The sequence below is a fragment of the Morus notabilis genome, unplaced genomic scaffold (genome assembly GCF_000414095.1).
Source record: "Morus notabilis unplaced genomic scaffold, ASM41409v2 Scaffold176, whole genome shotgun sequence".
NCBI classification, from domain to species: domain Eukaryota; kingdom Viridiplantae; phylum Streptophyta; class Magnoliopsida; order Rosales; family Moraceae; genus Morus; species Morus notabilis.
In genome coordinates, this window is record NW_010368054.1 from 392,689 (window position 1) to 420,372 (window position 27,684).

Consider the following 27,684-nt stretch of genomic DNA (forward strand, 5'->3'; position numbering starts at 1 on the left):
GTGAAAAACAAAAAGGGATCAATTCCAAACACGGCCTATGTTTGTTTCACAATTCAAGTTGAGAACTTGAGTTGCGTATGTGAGAGAAAAACACTGTAGTAAAAATTTGAATTCAATTTTTGTAAGAAAAAATACTGTAATAATAAAACTTAAGTTATCAAAAAGAACAAGGGTAAGTTGTTTTTTTTCAATTTTTTGGGCATTTTGAGGTTAAAATTAAATGTTGACTGAGATCAGGTATAAAGAGAAAAATACTGCATATTTGATGAGATAAAAAACTAAAGATATACTCTTTAGGTAAACTTGAAACATAAGGCATAAAAATGTAAATAACCCTTCCTAACAAATGGAGTTTATTAGGAGTAATTTAAAATTTAAAAGGTAAAGAGATAAAGTTAAGAATAATCTTAAAAGTTTAGGGCACATACGAGATTAACATTTTTTTTTTAATTTCTTTTTCGTTTGAAACAAACCTCGGAAAGACGACCGTTCCTATTCCTAAGATTCTGCCCTAAACCCCAAATTAACGAAATTCCTCTACTTCGTCCGAACGACACAACCCCATCCGATCGTCGTCTTCTCCTCCTCCGATCGTCGTTTTCGTTGTCGATGTCGTCTCCTCTGTTTGTTGTCTTCGCCTCTTCCGGAAATTCGAGGTTCCAATAACCACAACAACTCTCTCTCTTCTCTCTTTATTCTCACTTGATCAAAGTTGAATAATTATACTTCATGTATATCTATCTATACTGTGGATTTTTATGTGAATTTTCTGGATTCGTGGCTCTCAATTTCTCTTTTTCTATAAGCTCTGACTAAAGTCTGTCAAAGTTTTTGTTGGTCAATTAGTGAAGTTTTTGGGTTCGAATTCGTAATTCTTCGAAGAAACGTAATTATTATTACTTACTCATATTCATTGCTTTCAGCGGTGGGGATTTTGTCTGAGACTTAACTCGCGCTTGGCGTTTTGGGACTAGGGTTCCCATTACATTTACAGCCAAACTCAGAAACACAGCAACAAAGGTTCCCATTACATTTACAGCGGCAGCAAATCTTCTTCTTCTTCGAATTCGCACAAATAAAATCGGAGGAATTGGGGGTAGAGTTCTGCTGAGTTTCAAAGAAACCCCGAGGAAGTAACGTCACCTTCGATTGCTCTCATTCTGGTCCCTGCGTTCCTGAGTTTTAAAGGTCTGTCTCTCTCTCTCTCTATCTGATTTTATTGAAACTTTCGATATGTTTGTTTGGAAAATCTAACAAATTCTCTCTTTTTAGTTGTATCATGTAACCTTAATTCTTCCATATACGAATCCTTTGTATCCATTGTCTTATAACCTTTGTGGTGGTTTTTTTGTCTGTCTAATCATTTTTGTCTTCTCTTCTGCCTGCCTATGGAAAATATATAATGCTACTTTACCTTTTAATCCTTTACTTTTATCTTGAAAGTTGTGTTCAACTCTTGTTTGGTGCTGAGTGATATCTCCGATCTCCCTTGATTGGAAGTGATTCTGTACGGTTCTAACGCAGCATTGCCTGTAATCACTAATTGGATCCTCTCGGTTTGAGTCTCATCTCATTGATTTACAAGTATTTTTTACCATCGCTTGTTCATATTTTGCTTTATCTTAAGGATTTGTTTTTGACATTGAGAAGTTTGTTTATGTAAATTTGTGTTTTCTTTTGGTAATTCAATTAGAGTATGTTACTACTTTGTATAATTTGATTGTTTTAGTGTGATGTATTGATTATCTTCCCATTACTTTAGAAAGTAGTGAAGTTCTACAATTTCTTTTATGTTTTCCTGACTAATATATGCCTTTACTATAATAGTATAGTAGTATCGATACTGACCTGAATATGTTATAGATCGAGTGTTTGTATTAAGCACTGTGTGAATGGTTTTTGATGATTTGTATAGATTGGGATTCTTTTCCTCTTTCTTTGTTTGGTAACTAGATTTGGTTGGAGCTTCTTCTGTAATCCATATGTATTCCCACTATATGGCATTTTTTTTCTTGAAATATTATCCTTTTTTATCTTGGTTTTTCTTCAGTTTGTTTCTGCACCTGTTGCATTATGCCAAGGTTTTATGCTTGTTCCTTTACCTAATTGATTTTTCCAATTGACTCACATTTTGCTACACATGGTACTGTCTATCTGTATATAATAACCTATGCCATTGTCTTGTATCATAGTATACTTTACTCTTAGATTTTTTCTCTGTTTTGTTACAACTGATATTATTCTCGCACATCACATTTTTCTTTCGTTAGTGCAATATTCTTTCCTCTTAAGTTTCACTAGTCTCTTCATGAAAGAGTTAAGTAGTCTTCCTTATGGGTGTTTCAATAGTTTTCTTAAAGTTTTACTCATATTATTTAGTTATTATGATGACAACTTCTTATCATTATATTTATATTCAATACTTATCACTAAATAACAGAAAATTTTAATGATTTTCTAAATGCTACATTACTTAACTTTCCTCACAAGTCCTTAAAAAAAAAAAAAAAATCCTCACAACTTACTCTTTCTCATCTTCATAATTCTTTAAAAGATATATTTTAATCTCTTTTTAATGTTAAATCTTATTACTATTATTCTGATTACAGATGTCTGCTAATATAGACAGTTACTTTTGAATAGTTATTAAAAAATTTTCCCTCCATTTTATCTCAAACATTTTCAAAAATTTCTCCCTTATTAGGATAACTGCATTTCATTGGTTTCTTTTATATTTCAAAAGTCAATAACTACTCTTATATCTATCACAACTAGTCTTATTTTTATTATTGGTTTTTAGTGGTATTGATTCCCCAAAAGTCTTTTACTTTGCTATATATTTAAAAGAGGCTGGTAAGGAAGGCCTTCCTTCCTTACGCCCTCTTACATAAATAAAAAATATATATATAAATATGAAGTAAAGAAAAAAATAAAAATCAACCTTGGTTGAATACTGCAATCTTCTATATACGTTGGTAATTTAACTGCGGTTTAGCATTCAACTTTGGTTGAATATAAATCCCAATATCCTTATTAACATCTTGCTTAACTCATATTCCAAAGTCATCACAATCCTATCTCAATATAAGATAAAGTTCATCCCTCTTGTTTTCTTAAAATTTCAATAATCTAGTTTTTTTCATACTTTTTATATCTTGCAGGTTCAAAATGGTATCTTCAATAGCCTATTAATCTTATGATCTTTTTGTTTTTATTCTTCTTTCAGGCAGTTAAATAATCTTATTATTGTTTTCCTAACATCACCTGATTTATTCTTACTTGCTCTTTGAATAGAAAAATACATTATTTAGTTGGATTTCTTTCTACCATGGATTGTATCTTATGATACTTTCTTTCTTCTCAAAAAAAAAAAAAAAAAAACAAAAGAAACATGATTATTTCAGTATTTGTTTTTTGTTATTGGCTCGTATACTGTTTATGAAAAGCTTTGGGCAATATTTGCAGGTTTAATGATGCTTGAAGATTTCCAAGAATAGAAGGATTAAAGGAGTTGAGAAAGCTTTAGACCAGATAGACATTTGAGGAGATGTTGACTAATATTTTCAAAATTGTAAGTTCCTTCACTCTTATCTCTCTCTCTTAAAGTTAAAAAAAAAAAAAAAAAACTTAAGGGTCTTTTGTTTCTGGTGTGTATTTTCTTCCTGTTATTTTGTCCAGTTGTATTTACGTGAAGGTTCATTTTACTTGTTTGGTTTAGTTCATTTATATGTTTGACTTAGGATTTGACTTAGGATTTGGATGCTTAATTATGGTAAAAAACTTGTTTTGGATATTGCTTTAGTCATTAGACTGCCTAATGTATGTCTCTGATGGTCTAAGCCGTGGTCAATAAGGGAGGACTCATTTGGTAATGCTGGCATTATTTTTTGTTGTTTTTGTGATATCCTTGAATCCCAATGTTAAATGGAGGACCCGATACCCGATAACTTTTAGGAAGTTCAAAAGTTGTGGTTATTTCACCTGATAGGTAGCTTTGAGGAGTTGGACCTCTGGCCCCTCAACTAGCCCTGCAGAGTTGTGGGCACTCTTGTTTTTGACAAATGACTTTAGACCTCATGTTTTTAACAGTCTTTAGAGCCCCCGGTCATGTACGTCTTGTTTAGGAGTATCTGTTACATTCTCCTGGTTATAGGTTCCTTTGTCTCATGACCTGGTTGTTTGAATGAATTGGTTCAGCTACTCTTCTTGTTTGCATGAGGAAAGGGGAGCTATTCCCTGTTGTTTTTTTAAGTTTCCTATGATACCCACTATCGGTTTTTTTGAGGATTTATAAAATTATATGACTATGCAGGGAGGTCTTCGTCAAATATCATGGTTCCAGTTTCTTCCCCATGAATCAGATTGGAACTCGCTACCCGATAAAAGGTTAGTTCCGGGGCAGTTTTCTCGGTTAAAAATTGAGATGTGGTATTACTCAAATGATTGTAATTGAGAATATGTTTTTCTGGTTACATGTTCTAAACATCACTGAAATTAAATTTCATTTGCATGTTAAGCGGTGTGAAAGGGGAGCATAAAGATGCTGCTACGATGCTGGTGCTTTCATCGCATCTGCAGTTGCAGAAGGAAGGATTTCTTAGCACGTGTACTAATTCCTTTGTCGGACCCTGGGATCCATCACAGGGTTTGCATAATCCTGGTGAGGTGTTCATTTATGGCTATTTAGTGCATGCCTGTTTGTAACTTGGTAATAAGAAAATAAAGAAAGAAATTATAGTATTATAATCTTAACTGTACGCGACAATCTTTCTTTAATAGAACTTTTGATAGGAACTTGATGGTTATGAGGTTAGTTTACTGGTTAGTAGTCTCTTATGCATTCTTTATTCAATTTCTGAGTTTGTGGCTAGAGTTTTGTCAACTTTTATTTATGCATAAAAAATGCACAGATGAGAAAATCAAGTTGTGGATTTTTCTTCCTGGACAACATTCATCTGTCGTTGAGTCTGCTCAAGCTGCTGTATCTCGGCTAAGAGGTACCACTTCTTCTCTAAGTTTTTATGATTTTTATCTGGTGAGTTGTGTAATTCATGTTTTATATATATATATATATATATATATATATATATCTGGTGAGTTGTGTAACGACTTTGTAGACGATTACTTTGGTCACTGAGTTTTGCCGATTCTTATCCTGTGAATCATGTACTGATTTTGTCCAATTTCTCAACTTTTTTAGGATACAATATTTATGTTATGCATTGAGAATGTTTTAATTTGTTTCGAGGAAGTTGTTAAATTTGGGCTCTGGTTGGCTCCTGGAGACTCAGAAGAGGTTGCAGCTGCTCTTTCACAGGCTTTAAGGAATTGCATTGAAAGGTTATCATTCATTCATCTCTGAAAATCCAAGCAAAATTCATCATAATTATGCATTAACAGTTTCTTCCTCCAATTCACAGAGCTCTTCATGGACTCTCCTATGTGAGATTTGGAGATGTATTTTCAAAGTTCCGCCCATCATCTCAAAGTGAAGAAATTTTCAGGTATGGTGTGATCGTGTGTTGATGACCAGTGACAGCAGTAGGCGTTTGCATTAATAAATTGAATATATTACTTCTGGTAGTGTAGTGATGTTGGTGATGTTATCATTTCAATAAGGATAACATTAGTCATTATTACTTTGAAAAATTTTTCCGTTTTGAATCAAATATTCACATACTGAATAGTTTGACACCTCTTCTGGGATCGTTTTTTTTCCACGATGTGAGATTTCTCAAATTAAGTATGGACTGTCTTGGTTGTAGCTTACTACTTACTAGCGCTAGGTGGTTAACACACTTGAATGTGAAGATAAAGAGTTTAATCTAAGGGTTTTAGTTAAAAGTCATAGATTCATGGTTAATCATTTATTTTATTATTATTATTATTATTATTATTATTATTTTTTTTTGTATTGGGTCAATAAATTAGTCCAAGCTCTCGAGTAGTGTTCTCTTGGAACTTGTCCATGTTATATTTAGCTCAAATACAAGTTTGTAAGCCTAAGTTCTGAGGTAATGTACATAATTTTTAAAAGGTAATATTCTCATTTTGGTATCCGTGTTATATTCTATACATGTTTGTAAGCCCTTAGTTTTGAGGCAGTACAGAATTTTTACAAGATAATATCCTCATTTTAGTTTGCATGATGCAGCCAGCCCTTTTAGGTGTGATGCTACAGAGTTTCCAGGAGTGATTCCTAGAATTCTAAAATGATGCAAAAAATCACCATTTTCTTACATCTCCTTGTTTAAATAACTTTACACACTATCAATATAAAGACAACATTATATCTGTTCAAGCTGTTCTTTTTTTTTTTCCCCCTTCTTTTGTGTTCTGGGGGCAGCTTGTCCTTACTTGTAATTTTCTTTTTCTTTCCTCAATAAATTAAACTTTGGTTTCATACTTAAATAAAAATAAAATCAGTTTTTTAGTTGGATTCTTATGTATGACTATTGCGTATTTGTGTTTTGTAGGAGAGGTCAGCCTACAGTTGAATTTATCTTTGCTGCCACCGAGGAAGGAATTTATGTGCATGCTATAATATCCTCAAAGTACTTGAAGTTCACACCTTGTGTGTTTGTTTGGAAGAATTTATCATCCATGTTAAACTCTTATTATTTTTTGCCATGACATTATCTTTTATCTTTTATCTTTTCTAGGCATATCCGGGCACTTTCGAGTGCTGACTTAGAGAGAGTATCAAAGCAATCTTCAAATTTTACTAGTTACAGACTTCCAGGTTTTTTTTACCTTTTTCACCTTCCAGATTTCCACCCTTCCCACCTAGCACCCCTTTTTTGTCCTCGTTTCTCCTCTCCTCTCTTTGCCAGTAGTTGGGATTTCACATCTTTTTAATATTGTTTTACTTTGTACTTTTGCACAGTGATAGTTTCTCCTCATGGAATACGTGGCAGGCTTACTGGATCTTGTTCTAATGATCTTGTGAAACAGTTGTACTTCAGGTTTTTTAATTATTTTTATTTTTATTTTTCTTACCGTTGAAATTTCACCGTACTTGTCTTGATCATCATTCTGGGTATATGAAAAATAACTCTGACTCGTTTTGTTCTATTTTTAAACAGTTCCAGCAAGCTTAGGGCTTCAAATGGTTTTATTGGTCTAGCAAATCATGTTTCTCAAGGTTCTGGTTGTCAACTGGGGGGCCAAAATTGCTATGTAGAAGTTACCCTTGGCTGCCATAGATCTGGAGATGACGGGCGACTGCATTCAATCTCAAAGTCCAACAGGAATGTGCCAAAGCATCATGTCGCCGAGTCAACTGCTTTGGAAAGAGCTGATCAGAAGGGAACTTTAGATAATAAAGCAGTTTATGAGAAAACTTTTTTATATCCACCTGAGGCGGTTTTGGTCCCTGTCTTGCAAGCAACATTTCCTAGATCATCTTTGAAAAGGTACTTAATGGTTAATTTTTTGCCAACCATTGCTGTCTTCATTAAAATGATGATTGAGCCCAGCCAGATGGGATGTGGGTAACTTCTCTTTGCATTGGACTAGTCATGTGGTGCCCTTATTTACGTATAACACCTAAAATGTGTGTTGGCGATAGTATTTTTGTTCTTTTGTTATACCTAAAATGTGTGTTGGCGATAGTATTTTTGTTCTTTTTCTTTTTCTATTATTTTGTTTAGGAGGTTCTTTCTCTTTTTTTGAATAAGACGGCACCTCTGACACTTTTCTCTGTATGCATGCAAGCATGTGCATCAACCTCTGCAGTAAAGCGAAGGGAAGGAAATAGAACTTTTAGTGTACGGTCTATTAGGACACTTTAAATGGCAGAATACTGTATTCCTGGCTCTCTGTGCTTTTGGGCAATGGAGCTATTCCTTTTTCTCTAGGTTTTTTTGTTGATTTTTTCCATGAGCGTAACCATGTAGGTTCCTTTAGTTGAGCGCTGGGTTCTTTTGAGGTGTTTACTTGACCCTCGGTTCTGCTCCCCTTTATCTTGGTCTCGTGAATAAAGTTGCTTCTTATGAATAAAGAACTTTGTCAAAGATTCAGTTAATACTTGCTAATCTAGTTAACTGTCTATAACCTTTATTCTGCAGGTCAAGGTCACCTACCAATTCCTGTATACGTAAAATAATAATAATAATAATAATAATAATAATAATTCCAATAATATAATCATATGTGGTTCCTGAACTAAGACATGATATGAACTTGCAGGTTTTGGCTGCAGAATTGGATAGGGCCCTCATTACCTGGTTCAGCTTTCTTTATGCATTGGTTAGTTCATTTGCTTCTTCTTCTTCTTTCTTTATGCATTGTTTAATTCATTTGTTTCTTCTTCTTCTTCTTTTTCTTTTATTTTTTGTTTTAAAACAAGAAATAATGTATATTAATCATTAATGGTCAAAACTACGACTCTTCTCTTTACTTCTATTTTTTTTTTTTAAACAAGAAATGATGTATATTAATGGTCAAAACTAAGGATAAAAACTTTTGTTTTTTTATAATAAACAAAAACCTTTATTGAATAAAAAAGATAAAAACTAAACGAATTGACTTCTTCTTCTTATTTTAACAAGAAATTTTGTATATTAATGGTCAAAAGTAACTCTTCTTCCACTTTTTTTTTTTTTTTTAAACAAGAAATGATGTATATTAATGGTCAAAACTAAGGATAAGAAAGTAAATAAATTGGCTTCTTCTTCCTCGTCTTCCCTCTTTTTATTTATTTTTTTAAATTAATTTCTTTTGCTTTCCTCCTCCTCCTCTCCTCCTCCTCCTCCTCCTCCTCCTCCTCCTTCTCCTTCTTCTTAACAAGAAATGATGTATATCAATGGTCTAAATTAAGGATTAGAAAGTACATGAATTGAGTAAGCGTTTATTTGCTTCCTCCCTCTTCTTTTTTTTTTTTTTAATTAATTTCTTTTGCTTTATATTCCTAATTTGTGTATTTGGTGGCCAACTACATACTGAGAAAACAACTGCTATGGGGAATTTTCCTTTTTGTTTGCTTTGCTGTGAAAAGTAGAAAGAGATGCTCTCCCTTCTCTCTAGAAGCCTAAACGTCACAATTTGATTTCCTAAGCTCAATACCATGGATTCGGTTTCTTTTAACCTCTTCAAACATGAGTTTAGAATTAGTTTAAAGCTATTCCTCGTCTCATTAGGACAAGATGGGGTTACATTAAATTTGAAGAGGTCAAGAAGAATTGTAGATTTTTTTCAAGATGGGTTTACATTAAATTTTAGGAGGTCAAGAAGAGTCGTAGATTTTTGTCTTTCTTCTTCCATTGATGCAGCTCTCTAGTTTGAGTGACACTCTGGGAATTATTTGTGAGTTGGAAGTTGGGCAGGGATTCAAACATAAGTTTGCTAACTCATTAATGACTTTACTGGTAGAGATTCTATCAAACGAAGGGGTGAGTTCTTGAAGATTATTAGGATTCAAGGCCGGGTGGCTAGAAACTTATTTCTACCAAGGGATAGAACCAAAGCGGATTGGACTTTGAAGGCCAAGCTTGACGTGATTCTAGGGAGAAATTTAGGTGGTTTACCCGCCTCAGGAATTAGGGGTAATGTGGGGAAGAGAGGGTTCAAATTCCTCAACATAATCTTGACTCCAATTGGTATTATCCTAAAGGGAGTTTGAGGAAATCTTCTTCATTTGTGACTAAGATGGTTGAAGTAGTCAAATCATGGAAACGACAGTGGTGATTGTGAGGAGAAATGTGGATGAGGTTGAAAGCTCGTTGTTGAAAGAGAAATATCTGTTTTGTAGAAGAAATCCGATGGCAAGAATGGAGCCATGGTCTCTTTTCTCTCATTGGGAGCATGTCCAGATTGAGGCCAGAAATAGTTGGATTGGAATCGAGGGATTGCCTCTGAACCTGTGGAATTACCATGCTTTCAAGATCAGAGGAGAAGCTTGCAAAGATCTTCTTGAGATCGCGAAGGACACTTTAGATCAATCCTTCCTATTGTTTGCTAAAATTAAGGTTAGAGGATTCAAGGCATGCCTTATGCCACCAATTCTGGAGGTCCCATGTCTAGGAGAGATGATTCATCTGGGTTTATTTAATCTGGAGAATAACCAAACCCATTCCAATGGCAGAACGAGAGGTTTGATTTTTAGAAGTATTGAAGGGTATGCACAAACAAAAGAAGCAAGTGAAAATGAAGTAATTGGAGTTAGATTTGCGACGCAAGGCAGAAATTCCGGTGAGGGTGTTAGTAATGATGGGTTCGACGCAGAATTTCCAGCATTCAAGAACTCCGGCTTCAATGGTGGATGTAGCGTTAGTGGAGTTGGAATCGAAAAGTCGACAGGCAAATCCAACGTGGAGTCTTCTTCATCATGGATTCCACGTGGAAAGCAGATCGTGGGGGAGGTTCAGCGTACCCCTGTGATTTTGGCCCGCATGTCCTCCCCTCCAATGCAGCCACCGACATCAGTGGAAGTGAGAGTCGAGAGAATATGTAGTTGAGGAGTTGATCCTCATTTCTGAAACCAATGAATATAATCTACTCCCTAAAAAGAGGGAGCAATTCTTTCTAATAAATTCGGGATTCTGGGAGAAAAGAAGTACTTAGAGGGGAATGGGCTAATTAATAATGACCAAGCCTAATCAGAAATTGGGCCTACAATAGTTGGGTTTACTGATGGAAAGCTGGAATTAGGGGAATTGAAGGTGGGCTCTGGTAAAGCAAGTTCATAACCGGTTAGGGCCATTTTAGTTAGGTGGGTTGTCGTGGAGGCCCTAAAACAAGTTTGATTTTATTAGGGCTAAAATTAAAAAGTGGGAAGGTGAAATTCAGAAGAAAAACCCAAACAGCCCATTCTACACTATTCAAGCGAAGGAGAAGTGGAAAAGCATAGAATCAAGCCTTTCCTTTTTTTTTTTAATCGAAGATCTACCAAAAAAAAGCAAAGATTCGATTGGCTATGGCGCTGGTAGAGAAACGGATTTATTCCCAGAAGGTCATGTGGAACTTGCATCGGATGATGAAAGTTTGCGATCCATTTCTTCATTCTGTTTGATGGAGGAGTGTAGGATTGGACGACTGCGAAGCTTTCGTGGGGCTGGAAGAAGTGAGACTTCTTACTGCAACGGAGAGCCTAGAGGAGACAACCAGCGATAGCCTTGCGGGTAATAATTCTCTCAGATTTTATGCGGAGCAGGCTCAAGTCAAAACGCCTTAAAACCTTGGTCCTTTAGCAACAGTGGCACTGTTTAAATTGGAAGATGATATGGAGGGTTGTCTGGATGGCGGGGTGATGGTGGGATGTACTCTAGAAGATGGCAGGTATGGTGGGAGATCTAGGCCGGGGATGCTAAACTATTCTCGGATGAGGACAACATGTTAGTAAGAGTGAATCATGATGGTACAGTGACAATCGGTGAGAAAAAAAGCGGAGGAAATTTTAGGAAGTGCTTCAAAATATGCAACTCCAACGGTGAGTTTCGATGTTTTGGGACGAGCTAGTAGGGTTATGGAGCTTATGTGGGCAAAGTTGGTGCGTGGGGGGGCGACTTTAATGTTACTCGGTTTTTGTCAAAGCAAAGTGGCAACAATAATATCACTAAGAGTATGAGGCTTTTTTATGATCTTATTAGATACTTGAGTTTGACAGATCGCCTCTCCATAATGCGAAATTCACTTGGTCTAATTTTAGAGATTCTCCCATCTATTGAGACTAGACCCTTTTGTACTCTCTGAACGTTGGTTGGAATTTTTTCCATTTGGGTGTCAAGAGGTGGCAGTTCGAGCAGTTTTAGACCACTGTCCTATTTTATTTCACACAAAACCGCCTAAATGGGGCCCCCTCAGTTTAGATTTGATAATATTTGGCTCGAGAACAAAGAAATAATCAGACATATGAAAAGATGTTAGGAAGAATAGACATATGAAAAGATGTTAGGAAGAAGACGTCAGAGGGTGGGATGGTTATAGAGTAATGCAAAAGTTGAAGATTTAAAAAGAAAAGGTGAAAAGATGGAGTTTGGGGTCGGCAGAGGTTAATCCGGTGCATAAGAGAAAAGTAAAGAGGATTGAGGAGATTGATCAAAAGGAAAGAGGCTTCAAATGGTCTTTGATTCTGCAGTTGGAGAAGAGAGAGCTAAAACATAGATGTTATATGGTAGTGAATGTTGGGCCATTAAGAGACAACATATATCTAAGATGAGTGGGGCAGAACTGCATATGTTAAGATGGATGAGTGGCCATATGAGAATGAACCGCATAAGGAATGAAGTTATTCGTAGTAAAGTAGGTGTAGCACCAATAGAAGATAAGGTGCGCGATGGCCGCTTGAGGTGGTTCGGGCATGTCCAACGTAGACCGCTAGAAGCACCAGTTCGTGCTTGGGAGGACATTCTTATACCTAATACTAGGAGAGGGAGGGGTAGACTAAGAATTACGTGGACCGAAGTCGTTAGGAAAGACATTCTAGATCTAGGCCTTTAAGAAAGTATAATTTCGAACAGAGCCGTGTGGAAAAGTGAAATCCATATAGCCGACCCTAGTTAAGTTGGGATTAAGGCTTGTTATTGTTGTTTTTGTTGTATTGAGGATAGGGCCTTGAGGTTGAAATGTAAATCTACATGGGCTAGAGAGGGAGACGCGAATACTAAACTTTTCCATCGGTTATTGAGTGTGAGCAGAATGAGGAATACAATTTCAAAATTGGAAAGTGATGAAAGGGTTATTTTGGAAGAGGTGGAAGATAAAGATTATTGAATTTCATGAGAAACTATATGAGTCATCGGGTGGAGACTTTAGTGGAGTTAAAGGTTTAGAGTGGAATTCGATTTCTAATTTCGCTACCGAGTCTTTGGAGAAACCATTTGAAGAGGAAGGAATTAAGAGAGCAGTTTTCAGCTGTGATGGTAACAAGGCTCCTCACTCGGATGGGTTGACACTTTCCTTTTTTCAAGTTTGCTGGCAATTGGTGAAAAGTGACATTTTGAAAGTTTTCGAAGAATTTTGGAGAGATGGGATTATTAATAAGATCACTAATGAAACATACATATGTTTAAAAACCAAAAAGTCTAATTCTTGTAGGATCAAAGATTTTAGACCCATTAGTCTGGTTTGAAGCCTATACAAAATTATCTTGAAGGTGTTGGCGAATAGGCTCAAGGATGTCCTGGAAGAGACAATTTCAGAAGTTCAGGGGCATTTGTGACAGGGAGGCAGATTTTAGATCTTGGTTTGGTAGCTAACGAGGTGGTGGAGGACTATAGGTCCTCAAGAAGAGAGGGTGTGGTGGAAAAGATTGACTTCATAAAAGCCTATGATCATGTTGAATGGAAGTATCCAGATTTTGTAATGGAGAAAAACAAGATTTGGAGGGCTGTCTTGGTTCAGTAACTTATTCAGTGATGATTAATGGCAGGCCGAGGGGCAAATTTTCAGCTTTAAGAGGGCTGCGGCATGGAGATCTATTGTCCCCATATCTGTTAACTCTCGCGGTTGATGGTTTAAGCAGGACAAGGCTGCTGAAGTTTGGGTATTGGCAACATTAAGAAGGGAAATAAAGCTCTGTTAGCAAAATGGCTTTGGAGATTTCCGTTTGAAACAGATGCTCTATGGCATGGAGTCATTGTAGGGAAATATGGATTGGCTCAAAACAAATGGGATTTATGGGTAGCGTCAAGAGTAACTTTTCGATGCCCTTGGAAATCAGTCCAGTCAGCGGCCAACAGTTTTTTCCCGGGGGTTAAATGGAAGATTGGCCCCAGAGAAATTGTCAGGTTCTGGGAGGATTCTTGGTGTGAAGGAGGTCCTTTGTGCCTAAGATTTCCCGATTTTTATAGAATATCTTTACTCCATGATTAGCCAATTGCTAGTTTTTCTTCGGACATTGAGTCACGGGATGGAAGCGTTGGTTCGTGGGATTTTAGATTCTCAAGAAACTTATTGGACAGGGAGTCGAGGGAGGTTTTGGAGCTAATTTATGTTGTGGAGAGGGTTAGGCTTTGTGGTGTAATTCAAGATGGAAGGGATTTGGTGCCTGATCATATAAGTTTGTTTTTCCAGTCAAATCAGTGTTCTCGCTGACAGTTGGTTCTTCATCTCTGCGGTTTGTCTTTTTTGAAAATATTTCGAAAATTTGTGCCCCCACAAGGTTCAAGTTTTTTGTTGGCTTATTGTTCTCAATAAACTGAATACTCATGACTCAATGCAGCGTCGGAGCCTTTTCCTTTCAATGTCCCCAGGCCGGTGTTATTATGCAGGAATGATGGGGAGGCAACTGATCATCTTTTCCTTCATTGCTCCTATTCCCGTATGATATGGTCTTATCTGCTTAAGGAGTTTGGTTTTTCTTGGGTCACACCTAGAAGAAGCTGTGCTGAGTTGCTGGTTTTCTCTTCTCCTTCTAGCTTAGTGAAACGGGATTGATTTTATGGAGGGTTGCTTCTTTAGCTATCTTTTGGGGTGTATGGTTGGAAAGGAATAATAGAATTTTTGAGGATCAAGGGGAGGGCGAGTATGTTATTTAGGATAAAATTAAGTACTGGGTGTTGATGTGGATTTATAGGGATATAGTGTTTGGGAAGTCTCTGTTTTCTGATTTTATTAGGAGCTGGGCCCCTTTTTTATAGCCCTGTCCTAGTTGTTTAGTCTGGTATGATTGATTTTGTTTTGTTTGCCCCGTCTTTTTGGAACTGGATTTGTGGAGGATAACTCGTCCTCTTCATCCTTTGTTCCCTTTTGATTCATTAATGAAGGTTTCATTATTTTTTCAAAAAATAATAATAATAATAATAATTTCTTTTGCGTTTATTTTCTAATCATTCCACTCATGCAATTCTTTTTTCTAAAATCAGTTTCCAATTTGCTGCTCCTCTTTTGGCTATTTCCGTGGTTCTCACGGTTTTTGGTAACATATTTTTCCAAATATTTTTAGTTGGTTGAAGCCAGTGACTTTCATCCTGTCTATAATGCAGTTTAACATGAGAATTTGAGAATAAGTATAGGACACACGGCTAATGAATGAGAAAATTTTCATTTCATAATTTTTATACATACATTTTATAATTTTTGAGAGGCAAGCACCTCTAAACGCCTTGAGGCTTACGCCTTGCTCCACAAAAAAGAACGCTTCGGCACCTGATCACACAATTTAAAACCTTGCTGCAGTGGAAGACAACCTACATGCTTCAGGCATTTAGCTGCTAAAGTGTTCTTCCTCTCCCAAAATTCGAGCATTTCTATATCATTTGATGCGGTTACTTATTTTGCTATAACTTGTAACCCAAGTACAAGGATTTGTTTTTGGTTTTTTTATTGTTGTTTCCTTTTTTCTCAGTCCCCGTCCCCCTGCTTGTCTTTGACTTCATATCAATATAAGGATGTTTCTTATCCAAATAAAAGAAAAAAGCATCAAATAACATAGAAATGCTTACTTATTTTGCTATAGAGGAAAAGTGAATAGTTAGTGGCTTGGGACATAGTCAAGAAGTGTAAGCTGAAGGGGACTTGGGAATAATAGGAAGCTTTAAGTGGAAGAATGTGGCACTCTTAGGCAAATAGCTGGGGAGATTTCCCTTGAACAACATTCATTGTGGGCAAAGATCATAAAGAGTAAGTATGAACTTTGTTGCAAAAGGATCTTTTTGGAATCCTTGGAATAGAGATGTCAATTGGGCCAGGCCGCCCATCGAGCACGATGGCACGACAACAAAATTTTTGGGCTGAGCATGACATTGCACGATATTATTATGTGTTGGGCTAAGCACGACACAAGGTGGTGGGCTGTGCCGGGCTCATAGTTTTAAGCACGTGGGTCTACACGACATGATGACAAGCATGAGCAGAACACGAGCACGGCATAACCCATTGAGCACAATGGGCCGACGCGAAAAATATAACTTTATTATATAATTTTCATGTTGTTACATATTTTTTAATAATTTAAAATTTTATTTATCCACAAAAATAGAATTAGTTCATTTGACCTTAAAAAAAATTAAATGATTTACATTAATTTTCTCAAATCAACAAAATTAAATGTGATTGAATATAATCTCACCTTAATACAAAATTTATCCGTTGCTTATATTAAGTATATTTGACAATTGATATTCTCTAATCTCAACAACGTTTTTTTTTAATTGCTTGCTATATGTGATTCTTATAGTTAGTAATTTAAATATAGTATTGGATTTGCAATCTCTTTATGTTAGTTGTCTTCTCTTCTCAGTAACTTAAATAAAATGAAAAATTTTATTCATAAATTAGTACTTATGATGGTATCAAGTTTTTTGCTTTTTTCTTTGGCTAATAGCATATGAAATTATATTTTTATTTGAAAACTGTTTAGAAAATTATTTTTTTGTCAAATGACTCAATGGTCCAATGGGTCGGCCCAAAGGTCCATTGTGCCAAGCACGATAAAGCATGAGCATGGCATGACACAAGCACGAATGTGCTTGGGCCCAGGGGCTTGGTTTGAGCCTGACACGAAGTTTCAATGGGCTAGGCTGAACACGGCACAAAGCACACATCGGCCTAGCCGATTGTGGGTTGGGTCGGGCCAAACAGCACGACATGATTGACATCTCTACCTTGGAAATTTATATCTGAGGGTTGAAGGGCTTTATCCATAATACTTAACGGGTAGGGGGCATGGGCACCATAATATTGTTTTGGAAAGATGTGTGGGGTGGGAATCAGTCCTTGGAACATTCATTTACTAGATTGTTTAGGGCGTTTGATATCCCTTTTGCTTGTATTGATGACATTCTTTCCATGTCCAGTAACAATGAATTGAACTGGGTGTTTTTGTTTAAGGAGGGTCTTAATGATAGAAGTAGAGGATTTGCAATTCTTTACATCAATTCCGTAATCCTCTCATTCAGTTTGTATGTGACTCATCAGGTTTTTCTTGCAAATCATTCTTTGCTTCGCTTGTGGGTAAAATGATAATTCTATTTATGAACCGTTCAGTTTTCGTATGGAAATCTAGTGTCCCCCACAAAATTAAGGTTTTCGCTTGGTTGGTCTTCATGGAAAGCTAAATGCTTGTGATAGGGTACAGGGGAGAAATCATTTGGCTCCATCTCCTTTGTAGTGTGTTCAATGCAGAATTGATGGAGAAACCTTTGACCACATTTAACTACACTGTAGGATGGTGAGACTTTTATGGTAGGAACTATTAGAGGAGGCAGGATTTCTTTTGGCTTTCCCTCCTGAATTTAAGTCATTCACGGTGTAGTGCATTGTGGCTTTTGACTCTAATAAAATGGCGAATGTTTTATGCAAGTGTGTGGTGATATTGCTTCTTTGGGCACTGTGGATTGAATGAAACGCCAGAATTTTTGAAGAAAAGGAAATGGAGATGATGGATAAATTTTTGAAAAGGCGAAATTCTTAGCATCACCATGGGCATCGACGAATAAAATTTTTAAGGGTTCCCTTTCTCCTTGATCATTCTGAACTGGAGAGGTTTTAGGAAGATAATAATTGCCCTTCTTTTGGTTTATTTAAGATTTTCCCTGTGTTTTTTTATTTTTGTTTCCGTGTTATTTTAGTTTTTTTCTCTTTTATTGTTTGGAGAAACCTTATCCTCTTATCCTTGTACTTGATAATCTTATCAATGAGAGTTGTTTTCCTTAAAAAAAAAAAAAAAAAGGAAAAGAAAAGAAAACACTTATTTTGCTACAGTAGCATCTTTGCCTATTGTTTGACTCACAATATTAAGATTGACTAATTATCTCATTTCCGCCATTGTCTGTTGTGGTTCATGCAGCGCTGACAATGCAGATTACATGGAAGGATTAAATGAAGTCTATAGTAAGCGCTCACAGCATGGTTATAATAGCAGCAGCAACAGCAATTGTAGCAGCATTAGTAGCATAAGCAGCAGCTCCAGTGATAGCGATTACAAGATGAATTCAGGAGCCAATGAACTTGAGGCAGATGCTGATTCTTTAACCTGTAGACAATCTGGTTTATCATCTAATGATCAGCTAGAGAATGATTTCCCTAGATTGGTACTTCATCTGTCTAATTCACAAAGTCACTTCTGTTATCTGCATGGTCACCTTATTATGAACATTAGTTTGTATCCATGATTGAAAGATCCATTATAAATTCTCTATCATAGTGTATGACATTCTTGTGTTCTTGATTTCTTCACATTTGCCTAGGTCTCTGACTTATGCATGTTCTAACTTCTGGCTTTCCATCATTGAAAGTTTTCCTTGGTTAGAAGAACAAATTATCCTGGCATAGTTGTGGCAGCGAACTTAGGAACTGATGACTAGATCTGAATGTTATAAGGTTTAGGTATAAAAGTACATATAGGTCTTTACATTTGGATTAACTTTTCCGACTGCGAAATTTGAGGTTTTTTTGTCTGCTCTTTTGTTTTCTTTGTATTATTCTCAGGTAGGCTTGTTTCTTGTAGAAGGCATCTTGATCTTGCTGAACTCTAAATAGTAAAAGGTGCTTTTTAGTTCCATTAGTGTATTAGTCCCTCTGGTCATTTCCTTTCGTTAAGAGAGCAAATTTTTGTAATGTTATATCTTAGATCGTCTAGATTCTACCTTTTTCATCACAAAAGTGACAATTCTGATGCAGAGGCAACTTTTTGTTATTAATTTCTTTTTTGGTAGAAAGAGATGAATTTATCCTCTTACTTCATTTATTTATTTATTTTGTGCATTAGTCTCTTTGGCTTGCGATAGCACTGTATTGAGGCAAGACTATTTGTCTTTGCTACTGATGATTCCCAAAATGTAACTTTTTGTTAGGGTTCCAAGCGTCCACGAGCAGGGATGACAGACTCATTCGGTCAAATGGGTGCAGCTGCAATTGTTCCCATGCAAGATTCATACAAGTCTGATCTTGGTTCTTTAGAAGTTAATAATTCTGGGATTACAGGTGTTGGAAATGATCAGATTGGTTGTTATTGGGATTGGGATGATGATGATAGAGATATGGGTACTGATATTCGAGCTCTTCTTCATGAGTTTGGAGATTTCGGTGACTTCTTTGAAAATGACGCTTTACCTTTTGGAGAGGTACTTTGTTTTCTTCTACATATAGTCCATAAAGCTTTGTACATTTTAGGTTTTTTTTTTTTTTTTTTTTTTTTGGGCCTGTGATTTGACTTTTGAGAACATGAATGAATATTGAAAATTGAACGTGTTACTTTGGTTTCAAAGCCCCCAGGAACTGCAGAATCGCATGCTCTTATGTTCTCTGGACCGGACTGTGGAGATATACTTAGCAGTCCAGTTGGGATCATGGATGTTTCAGATCAGTTGCTCTCAACTGAGGGTTTTACACCCTTTGACAGCTTTAGTCAGCCTCCTCCAGCACCCAATGAGGAGATTATCAGCAAAAATCAAGGAGTCATGAATAACTCATCATTGGGTTTAGTGAACACTTCTTTAGCATTTTCTACAAGCGAGTTCGATCATATTATAAAAGCTGAGGCTCTGATGACGTTTGCCCCTGAATTTGGAGCAGTTGAAGCCCCTACAAGTGAGTTATCTTCTTCTATCTTCAGAAGTCCATACTTCCCAAAATCTCGAAAAGTGGAGAGTTCAAGTTCAAGTTCAAACACTTACACATATGGTGCAACACCTCCTAGTTCTCCTTGTTTTGATGGTTCTGATGAGAAGACAGGCATACTCGTGAATTCAAATACTTCCACTGTAAAGCCAAGTTCAAGTGCTACTCTTCAGTCAAAGAACTGGTACACTCTTGTGGAGAGTGTCAAGGACCAACATGACAGAAGATCTTCTAACAATAGCGTTGTAACAAGTGAAGGCATGGGGTCATCCATATCAAATATCAATCCTGTAAATGATATTAAAGGTGCCCCTAGGAAAATTGCCGACAGCACATTGCGTGGAGATAATATATTTCTGTCTATGAAAACTGTGCTTTCAACTGAAATCGAGTGCATTATGTTCCAAGCCTCTATGTGTAGGATACGACACACCCTATTATCTTCAAGTAGCCCTATGCCAGTAGGTTTGAGTAGGTTGACTCCAAGCACTATTTTAAATCAGCTTCCCAATGACCATAGTGTTATGACAGACAATATATCTGGCAAGTATGAGGTGGAAAAGAAAGAATCTATACCAGTTAGAATAGCTGGTGATATTGACGGAGGAATGCTAGATGGGCATCTCAATGCTCCAGTTGGTGTTTGGCGTTCTGTTAGCGTTCCTAGGGTATCAAAACCCACAAATTCACCAAGTATGGAAGTCAACCCATCTTTGCCCCATAATCCATTCAATGAGGAAGGCATGCTTTCTTATGGGCAAAGACAACCACTTCAAGAGCTTCTTGATGGTATGGCATTACTTGTCCAACAAGCTACTTCATTTGTTGATCTGGCTCTTGATACGGATTGCGGTGATGGACCTTGTGGTTTGCTGGCATTACAAGAGCAATGGAGAAAAGGATTCTCCTGTGGGCCTTCTATGGTTCATGCAGGTTGTGGGGGAACTTTGGCTTCGTGTCATTCCTTGGACATTGCTGGAGTGGAGTTAACTGATCCTCTTTCCGCTGATGTAAGCGCTCTTTGCATGACTTTTTTTCACTCTTCGTTAAGAGCTATTCTTTTTGTTCTGCTTTCAGTAGCTGTCTATATCGTATTCTTTTAAGAGCTATTCTTTTTTTCACCCCTTATGCTTGTGCTAAAGCCAAAACTATGTTGATGCTAATCATATCATACAGTCTAGTTGAGGAAGTTATTACAAGAGCCACCAGTACTAGACAGTGTAGTTTAACACGTGTCACAGTGCATAAGTTCGGTTCTTATGATGGATGGTGGTTGATGATTATCATATCGGATGATTAATGACCACACAAATTCATATTTCCTTTCATTTTAAGGCCTCAACCGTCAAAAATAACTGGAGATTTAACCTCATGTGAAAATGTTTATGGCTATAATTTCAGTCTTCGTGGGCATAATTAGTATGTTAAGTTGCATGGATTTGTATCCATCTTGTACATTGTTAAACATTGATTTGAATTAATTTTTGTGATTATTTGATGCCCTGCCATTTTATCCGTGTTCCTTCTGGTAAGCAAGTGCTTGTTCTCTTTCAAAGAACCATTAGCATGACTTTTGTCAAGTGAATTTGGTCCTATATGCTAGATTTTACTAAGCCTCCTTTGCAAAAACTCTTGTGGGGTAACTGGAATTATGAATATGAAATATATAAGGTTCTTTATTGTTTTTCCAGGTTTATGCTTCCTCTGTAATTAGTTTGCTACAATCCGACATAAAAACAGCTTTAAAATCTGCATTTGATGCTCTGGATGGACCATTGTCTGTCACTGATTGGTGCAAAGGCCGAAACCAATCAGGTGAATCAGGAAGTGTGGGCGATGGGTATTCTGCTGAATCGACTATTACTGAATGTAGGGATTCATCAGGTTCTGCAGCAGTATCTATTGGAGACTCAATGAGCCCGTCTCAGTCTTCTGGTGGACCATCAGGCTTTAAAGGTATAGCTATACGCTTGCATTTATATATGCTTGAAAAATGTGTAAGCTAATGTTTTTATTTCAGTGTTCCAATAAGTTTGACCGTTTGGCATGGTACCTACTGCTGCAGATGGAGGGAAAATGGATGAGACAGGCCAAAGGAGATCAAATCAAGAAAACTGTGGTTCTGAAGGAGAACAGCAAAACTTCTTCCGGCTAAGACCATCACTCTTTGTTGTTCCCTTGCCTTCTATACTTGTTGGGTACGCCTTCTGCCCAAAGCTCTTGCATCAGCATCTAACAAGCTAAGATTAGGCATCATCTTCTGTTGGCAATTTCTGTAATATATGCGTAATACATCTATAGGCAAATTATATTAAGTTTCTGAATAGGTGCATCATGCATGAATAAAATTCAGTAATAAGCTTTTGGAGAGATGTGTTCATCCTATTAAAACCAGATGGTGAGGGTAAGATTGTTGTCATATAGAAATGCAATATGTTTTTCTTATCTAGGTGTAAGGTATTTTACACATTTGCCCCCTGAACTTGTATGGCTTTAGCAATTTGCCCCCTGAACTTTTAATTTTGGCAAGTTGCCCCCTTGACCTGTAAAATCGTTGCAATATGCCCTATTTTGGCGATACTTGTGTTAAATTAGTGTTGCAAAAGCACGTTCGATGAAAAAATTTTGACATCCCAATTCAAATGTAACACAAATCTTTCAATTCCTTAACTTTTAATCCCCTAAATTTAATAAAAAAGAATTTGAACAATTTAGTAAAACGGGGCATATTGCAACAATTTTACAAGTTCGGGGGGGAGTTGATTGTCATAATTGAAAGTTTGGGGGGCAATTTGTTAAACCACGACAATTTGGGGGAGGGGGGTGCAGGCAATCGTGCTAGGTTTATTAAACGCTTTTATTGTTGTTACGTCTCAGTACTCAACTAAAAGTGCCCATGAAAATCAATTTGATTATGAGGCTTCTTTTGAGTCACCAAATGTTTATTTATATAGACTCGGTCTATAGTTTTTAGAGAGAGAATAAATATAGGATTGTAATTATAAAGCGAGCGGACAAGAAGTAGTATATTTCACCCATGGTATAATCATTTTCCTGTCTTTACACTGTTTAGTTCACCAATAGATGAAAGACTATACGAAATTGAAAACTTCTATGCGCCTTCTCTTTCACATTTTGGTTTATAAACAATGCCCTAACCTAAAAGAAGAGAGAGAAAAAAAACTTTCTTCTGGCCTAAAAAGAGTCTCTTTAAAATAGGTACAATTTGGAGCAAAAGCTGAGTGGGAGGAACATAAACCACCAACTACTATTTATTATTATTATTATTTTTAAAATAATGACCGTTTTACTCTACCGAGAGGATGAAGTAACATTTTCCTTATCTGTTTCTACTGTTTTTTCAGCCTCGGTGATGATAAACAAATCAGCCAAGTTTTCTGATATGCAGGCCACTTATACTATTTATAGATAGGATGCTATAATTGTCTGATGTCATATTTTTAAGTTCTAGTCATCATTTGAAATGCATTATTACCCCGTTGTTCTTTGGCTTGATGTAAAGCCTATGCACTAAAATGGGAAAAAAAAAAAAAAAAAAAGGTTTAACATGATGATGCAGTGCTTTCAAAGTTATAACTCTGACATGCTGGGATACCTACTTGGCCAGATGAAGGCCTGGACCCTGTATTATTATTTCGACCATAATCAAGTTGTTGAGATAGGCTCAAACGTTATTGTGAAACAGGTATCAGGATGATTGGCTGAAGACATCAGCGAGCTCTCTACAACTCTGGGAAAAGGCTCCCTTTGAACCTTATGCTTTACAGAAACCTGTAAGTTTGTGGAAAACAAAGTTTATATGTCTGTTAGAAATGATTTATCTATGTGTAGCAATATATGTTATCGAAGGATTTTAGAAATTGCACCTTCTATAATTTTGCTTTTATTTATTGCAGATTACTTATTGTGTAGTATGTCCAGATATTGATCCTCTTACGTCTGCTGCTTCTGATTTTTTCCAACAACTAGGGACTGGTGAGTAAAATTAATTTAGTTGAAAGACATAAATAGAGTATTTCTTTCTTGGCATAAGGTTTTAATAGTATCTGATGAAAACAATAGTTCAGTTTTTCTTGAAGGAAACATACTAATTACACACTTACTGATTTAATTTTGCAAAAGCAAGTTTTATATTTACTGTAATATGTTCTCATTTGTGTCTTTGTAATATGTTCTCATTTTGTTCTTTCATTTCTCTCAAGTTTATGAGACATGCAAACTGGGTACTCATTTACCCCAGAGTTTTGGGAACCAAATGGAGGTAGATTCTGGGAAATGTTTGTCTCCTGGTTTTATTTTACTCGATTGCCCTCAAGCAATGAGGATAGAAAGCGGTAATGCATCTCTTGTTGGCTCAATAAGTGATTATTTTCTCTCTCTTTCCAATGGTTGGGACTTGACAAGCTATCTCAAGTCCCTCTCAAAGGCTCTAAAAGCTTTGAAGCTTGGCCAATGCATGTCCACAAATACTAGAGAAGGAAGTAGCAGTTCATGTATGGTAAGTGGTAAATTCTATTAATTTGTGTTTTCTTTCTTTGCAGTTTATATGGGTTTTCTTTGGCTTTTTTTTTTTTTTTTTTTTTTGTCCGACATTTTTTTTTCCCTTTCACAGCTAAAAGGGTTTTATTTCTAATATTTGGGCTCTCTTTGACCAGGTTATCTATGTAGTATGCCCTTTCCCTGAGCCTACTGCTGTTTTACAAACTGTTGTTGAATCTTCTGTTGCTGTTGGATCTGTTATTTTCCAATCAGACAGAGAAAGGAGATCTGTATTGCACAGTCAGGTCGCAAAGGCATTAAGCTGTTCTGCATCTGTGGATGAAGCATCAATATCAAATGTTCTAGTACTTTCGGGGTTTAGTATTCCTAAATTGGTACTGCAGATTGTTACAGTTGATGCCATTTTCAGAGTTACAAGTCCATCACTTAGTGAGCTTGTAATTCTTAAGGAGATTGCTTTTACTGTTTATAACAAGGCTCGTCGGATGTTGCGAGGATCTTCTAATGATGCAGTTCACTCATCATCGTTGTCCGGTAGGTCTCACTCAGTCATGACACAAATGCCTTCACCGACCCCTGGAATGTGGAAAGACTGCATAGGTCCACGAATTGCAGGGCATTCCCTTCCAAGGGAGGGTGAAATTGATTCTAGCTTGAGGCATGGTACGTGGGACAATTCATGGCAAACAAGATCTGGAGCATTAGCCTGCGATCCAAACAGAATGGGAGATTACTTCCTTCAAGATGAAATTCGATACATGTTTGAGCCACTATTTATTCTTGCAGAACCTGGTTCTGTAGAACATGGATATACACCTTTTGGTTTTGGTAATTTATCTTCAGAATCTTCAAAAACGTTGTTGGATGATAGTTACATGCAGAGTGCAAGTTCGGTGGGAAGTGGTGATGCTGCATCAAACTCTCATATTGATGGATCCGATATGGATAAGAATCCTCCGAGCATACATTGTTGCTATGGCTGGACTGAGGATTGGCGTTGGCTAGTATGCATCTGGACAGATTCAAGAGGTGAATTGCTTGATAGCCAGATATTCCCTTTTGGTGGAATTAGCAGTAGGCAAGACACAAAAGGTCTCGAGTGCCTTTTCATTCAAGTTCTGCAGCAAGGTTGCCAGATACTACAGGCTTGCTCTTCTGATACTGGTGTCGCCAGACCCAGAGATTTCGTGATTGCACGCGTTGGAAGTTTCTATGAACTTGAATACCAAGGTAATATGACTTTTGCTTTATCATTTCCCATCGAGTGTTTTTAATTCCCTTGTTTGCATTTAACATATGTTTACTAGTCCTGAAAGCAGTTTGGTAGCTATGTGATTCTTGTATGAAAAGAAAATAGTCAAACAGAGACAATCTTATTTTATTGTTGACATGAATGCTTTATTCTGTTATTTCTTTCATTTTGATATTGATCTTATAGTTGTGTTTTTTTCCATCCGACTTTAAACAGAGTGGCAGAAAGCAATTAATTCAGTAGGGGGTGCTGAGGTGAAAAAATGGCCCCTGCAATTGCGGCGATCTGTGTCTGATGGGATACCCGCCAACCCTAATGGAACTTCCTTACAGCAGCAGGAAATGAGTTTGATTCAAGAAAGAAATCTACCTTCTTCACCTAGCCCTCTGTACAGTAGCCCTCACACAAAAACTTCTGGCTTTATGAAAGGTGGTTTAGGGCAACCTACATCAAGAAAGCAAATTATGAGCGGGCACGCTGTGATTGACAGTTCAAAGAGTCTGCTTCAGTGGGTGCAAAGCATCAGTTTTGTTGCTATTTCTGTTGACCATTCTTTACATCTAGTTTGTCAAGCAGATTCAACATCTCCTGGTAAGCTATCTGTCATCCTTATTCCATTCTTATTGTCCATCTTTTTTTATTGTCCTTAGACCTTTGTAGATTAATCCCTTCCCCTTCTTCTTTCTTCCCTTATAGCCACTTACTTTTAACTCTTTAAAACTTTTCTGAATAAAGTTTTTCAGGCACCAAAAGCATATAACTAAATAACCACATGTACATGCTTAATGGTCCGCTGACCTTTGGAACTGCCATTTTGAAAAATTTTCATTCACACTTTTTTATATGTTGTCAGATGCATTTACATAGCAGTTCGTAAAGGCATCATGAGAAAAAAAAAATGCATCTTTTCCATTTTTATTTTATTGCAAATTTGCAGCAATATAGAAGGGACAACAATTGGTAAGTTCTGGTATAGCTGTAGAACGCTTAGACCCCTTGCTGACCATCTCATGTGGACTGTTTCTTTACTTTATTTTCATTCATGTGTGTGGAACTGGCTGCATATTTTCGTTCATGTTTGATCCATAGCTACTTTCAACAGCATTGTGAGAATAGTGCAGTTGCATTTGAGAACTTTTTACGTAACCAAATTAAAGTGTTCAACATTGAGCTTTCTGCAGGAGGCTCCCAAGGTGGTCTTTACTCCGGCTCCTCGACGTATCTGGAAGGATTCACCCCTGTGAAGTCGATTGGTTCTATATCTGCTTCTTACATTCTTATCCCGTCACCTAGCATGCGCTTCCTCCCTCCAACACCTCTTCAGCTCCCCACATGCCTCACAGCCGAATCCCCCCCACTAGCCCATCTCCTTCACAGCAAGGGTCCTGCAATTCCCCTTTCCACTGGCTTTGTGATTTCAAAAGCTGTACCTACTATGAGAAAAGATTGTAGGAACAGTTTAAAAGAGGAATGGCCTTCAGCTCTTTCGATTAGTCTTGTTGATCATTACGGAGGGAATAACTTCTCCCAAGAAAAAATGGCTAGAGGTCTAATGAAACAAGGGGGAAGGAGTTCAAGTTCAGAGCTCAAGGAATTCGAAATTGAGACCCACTTGATTCTCGAGTCTGTTGCTGCCGAGCTCCAAGCCCTCTCATGGATGACTATAAGCCCAGCATACTTGGAACGACGAACTGCCCTGCCTTTTCATTGTGATATGGTTTTGAGACTGAGGAGGCTCCTTCATTTTGCTGATAAGGAACTTTCTCGGCGTCCTGAAAAGTCACAAAATGTGGGTTAAAAAATCAAAGTATCATTTGGGAAGATATCTTCTTGAAGAATGCACGGGTGCACCCAAGTAAGCCACTTTTTTTTTTATTTTTTTGTGATGTAGAGATCTGGGGTCTACTTTTTGCTTCTATGCCATGCACAATGTACAATACATGAAAATTGTATATGTGATTTAGCTGGTGATAATTTAGAGATCTTTTTGACTACTGTAGAGTAAGAAATAGTCTTCAGGAAATAGTTAGATCTAATTGATGTAGTTGAGATTCTAGATTTGGAAGATGTATATGAACGTGGATACAACTTACATGGTTTGTAAATTCATTGGTGGGGATAAGTTCTTCCTAGTTAGAAGTAACTGTATTCTAGGAACCCAATTTTGTCTCCCTTCTCTTTCTTGGTTGTTTTGAACAACCACTAAATTGAGCGATAATTGTTTGTTTTGATCCTATGGCTTTAGTTTGCACAATATGGACAAAAGAAAAGTTTGGTCAGCGACTTGTATGTCGTTTTTTTATAAATCAATAACCAACGTGGGGTATATACGCCTGCAGTTTTGATTTCCAATCTTGTATTCTTGTATTTACTACTCAGCCATGTAATTCAACTGAAAGGAGAGTTAATGA

At 36.8% G+C, this 27,684-nt stretch overlaps 1 protein-coding gene across 1 annotated transcript; it reads left to right on the forward strand.

The window, feature by feature from the left end:
* The first annotated feature begins 527 nt into the window (after positions 1–527).
* LOC21402067 (mediator of RNA polymerase II transcription subunit 13) lies at positions 528–27,684 on the forward strand. Its single transcript, XM_024176251.1, has 24 exons — positions 528–656; positions 924–1,188; positions 3,466–3,571; positions 4,313–4,386; positions 4,518–4,660; positions 4,911–4,997; positions 5,253–5,340; positions 5,421–5,504; positions 6,477–6,554; positions 6,663–6,742; positions 6,887–6,965; positions 7,086–7,415; positions 8,191–8,250; positions 17,729–17,972; positions 18,735–19,004; positions 19,149–20,510; positions 21,192–21,456; positions 21,566–21,698; positions 23,207–23,294; positions 23,418–23,496; positions 23,724–24,019; positions 24,177–25,251; positions 25,490–25,864; positions 26,455–27,684. The coding sequence occupies exons 3-24, from the start codon at positions 3,548–3,550 to the stop codon at positions 27,069–27,071; spliced, it is 5,931 nt and encodes a 1,976-aa protein (XP_024032019.1). The 5' UTR covers positions 528–656; positions 924–1,188; positions 3,466–3,547; the 3' UTR covers positions 27,072–27,684.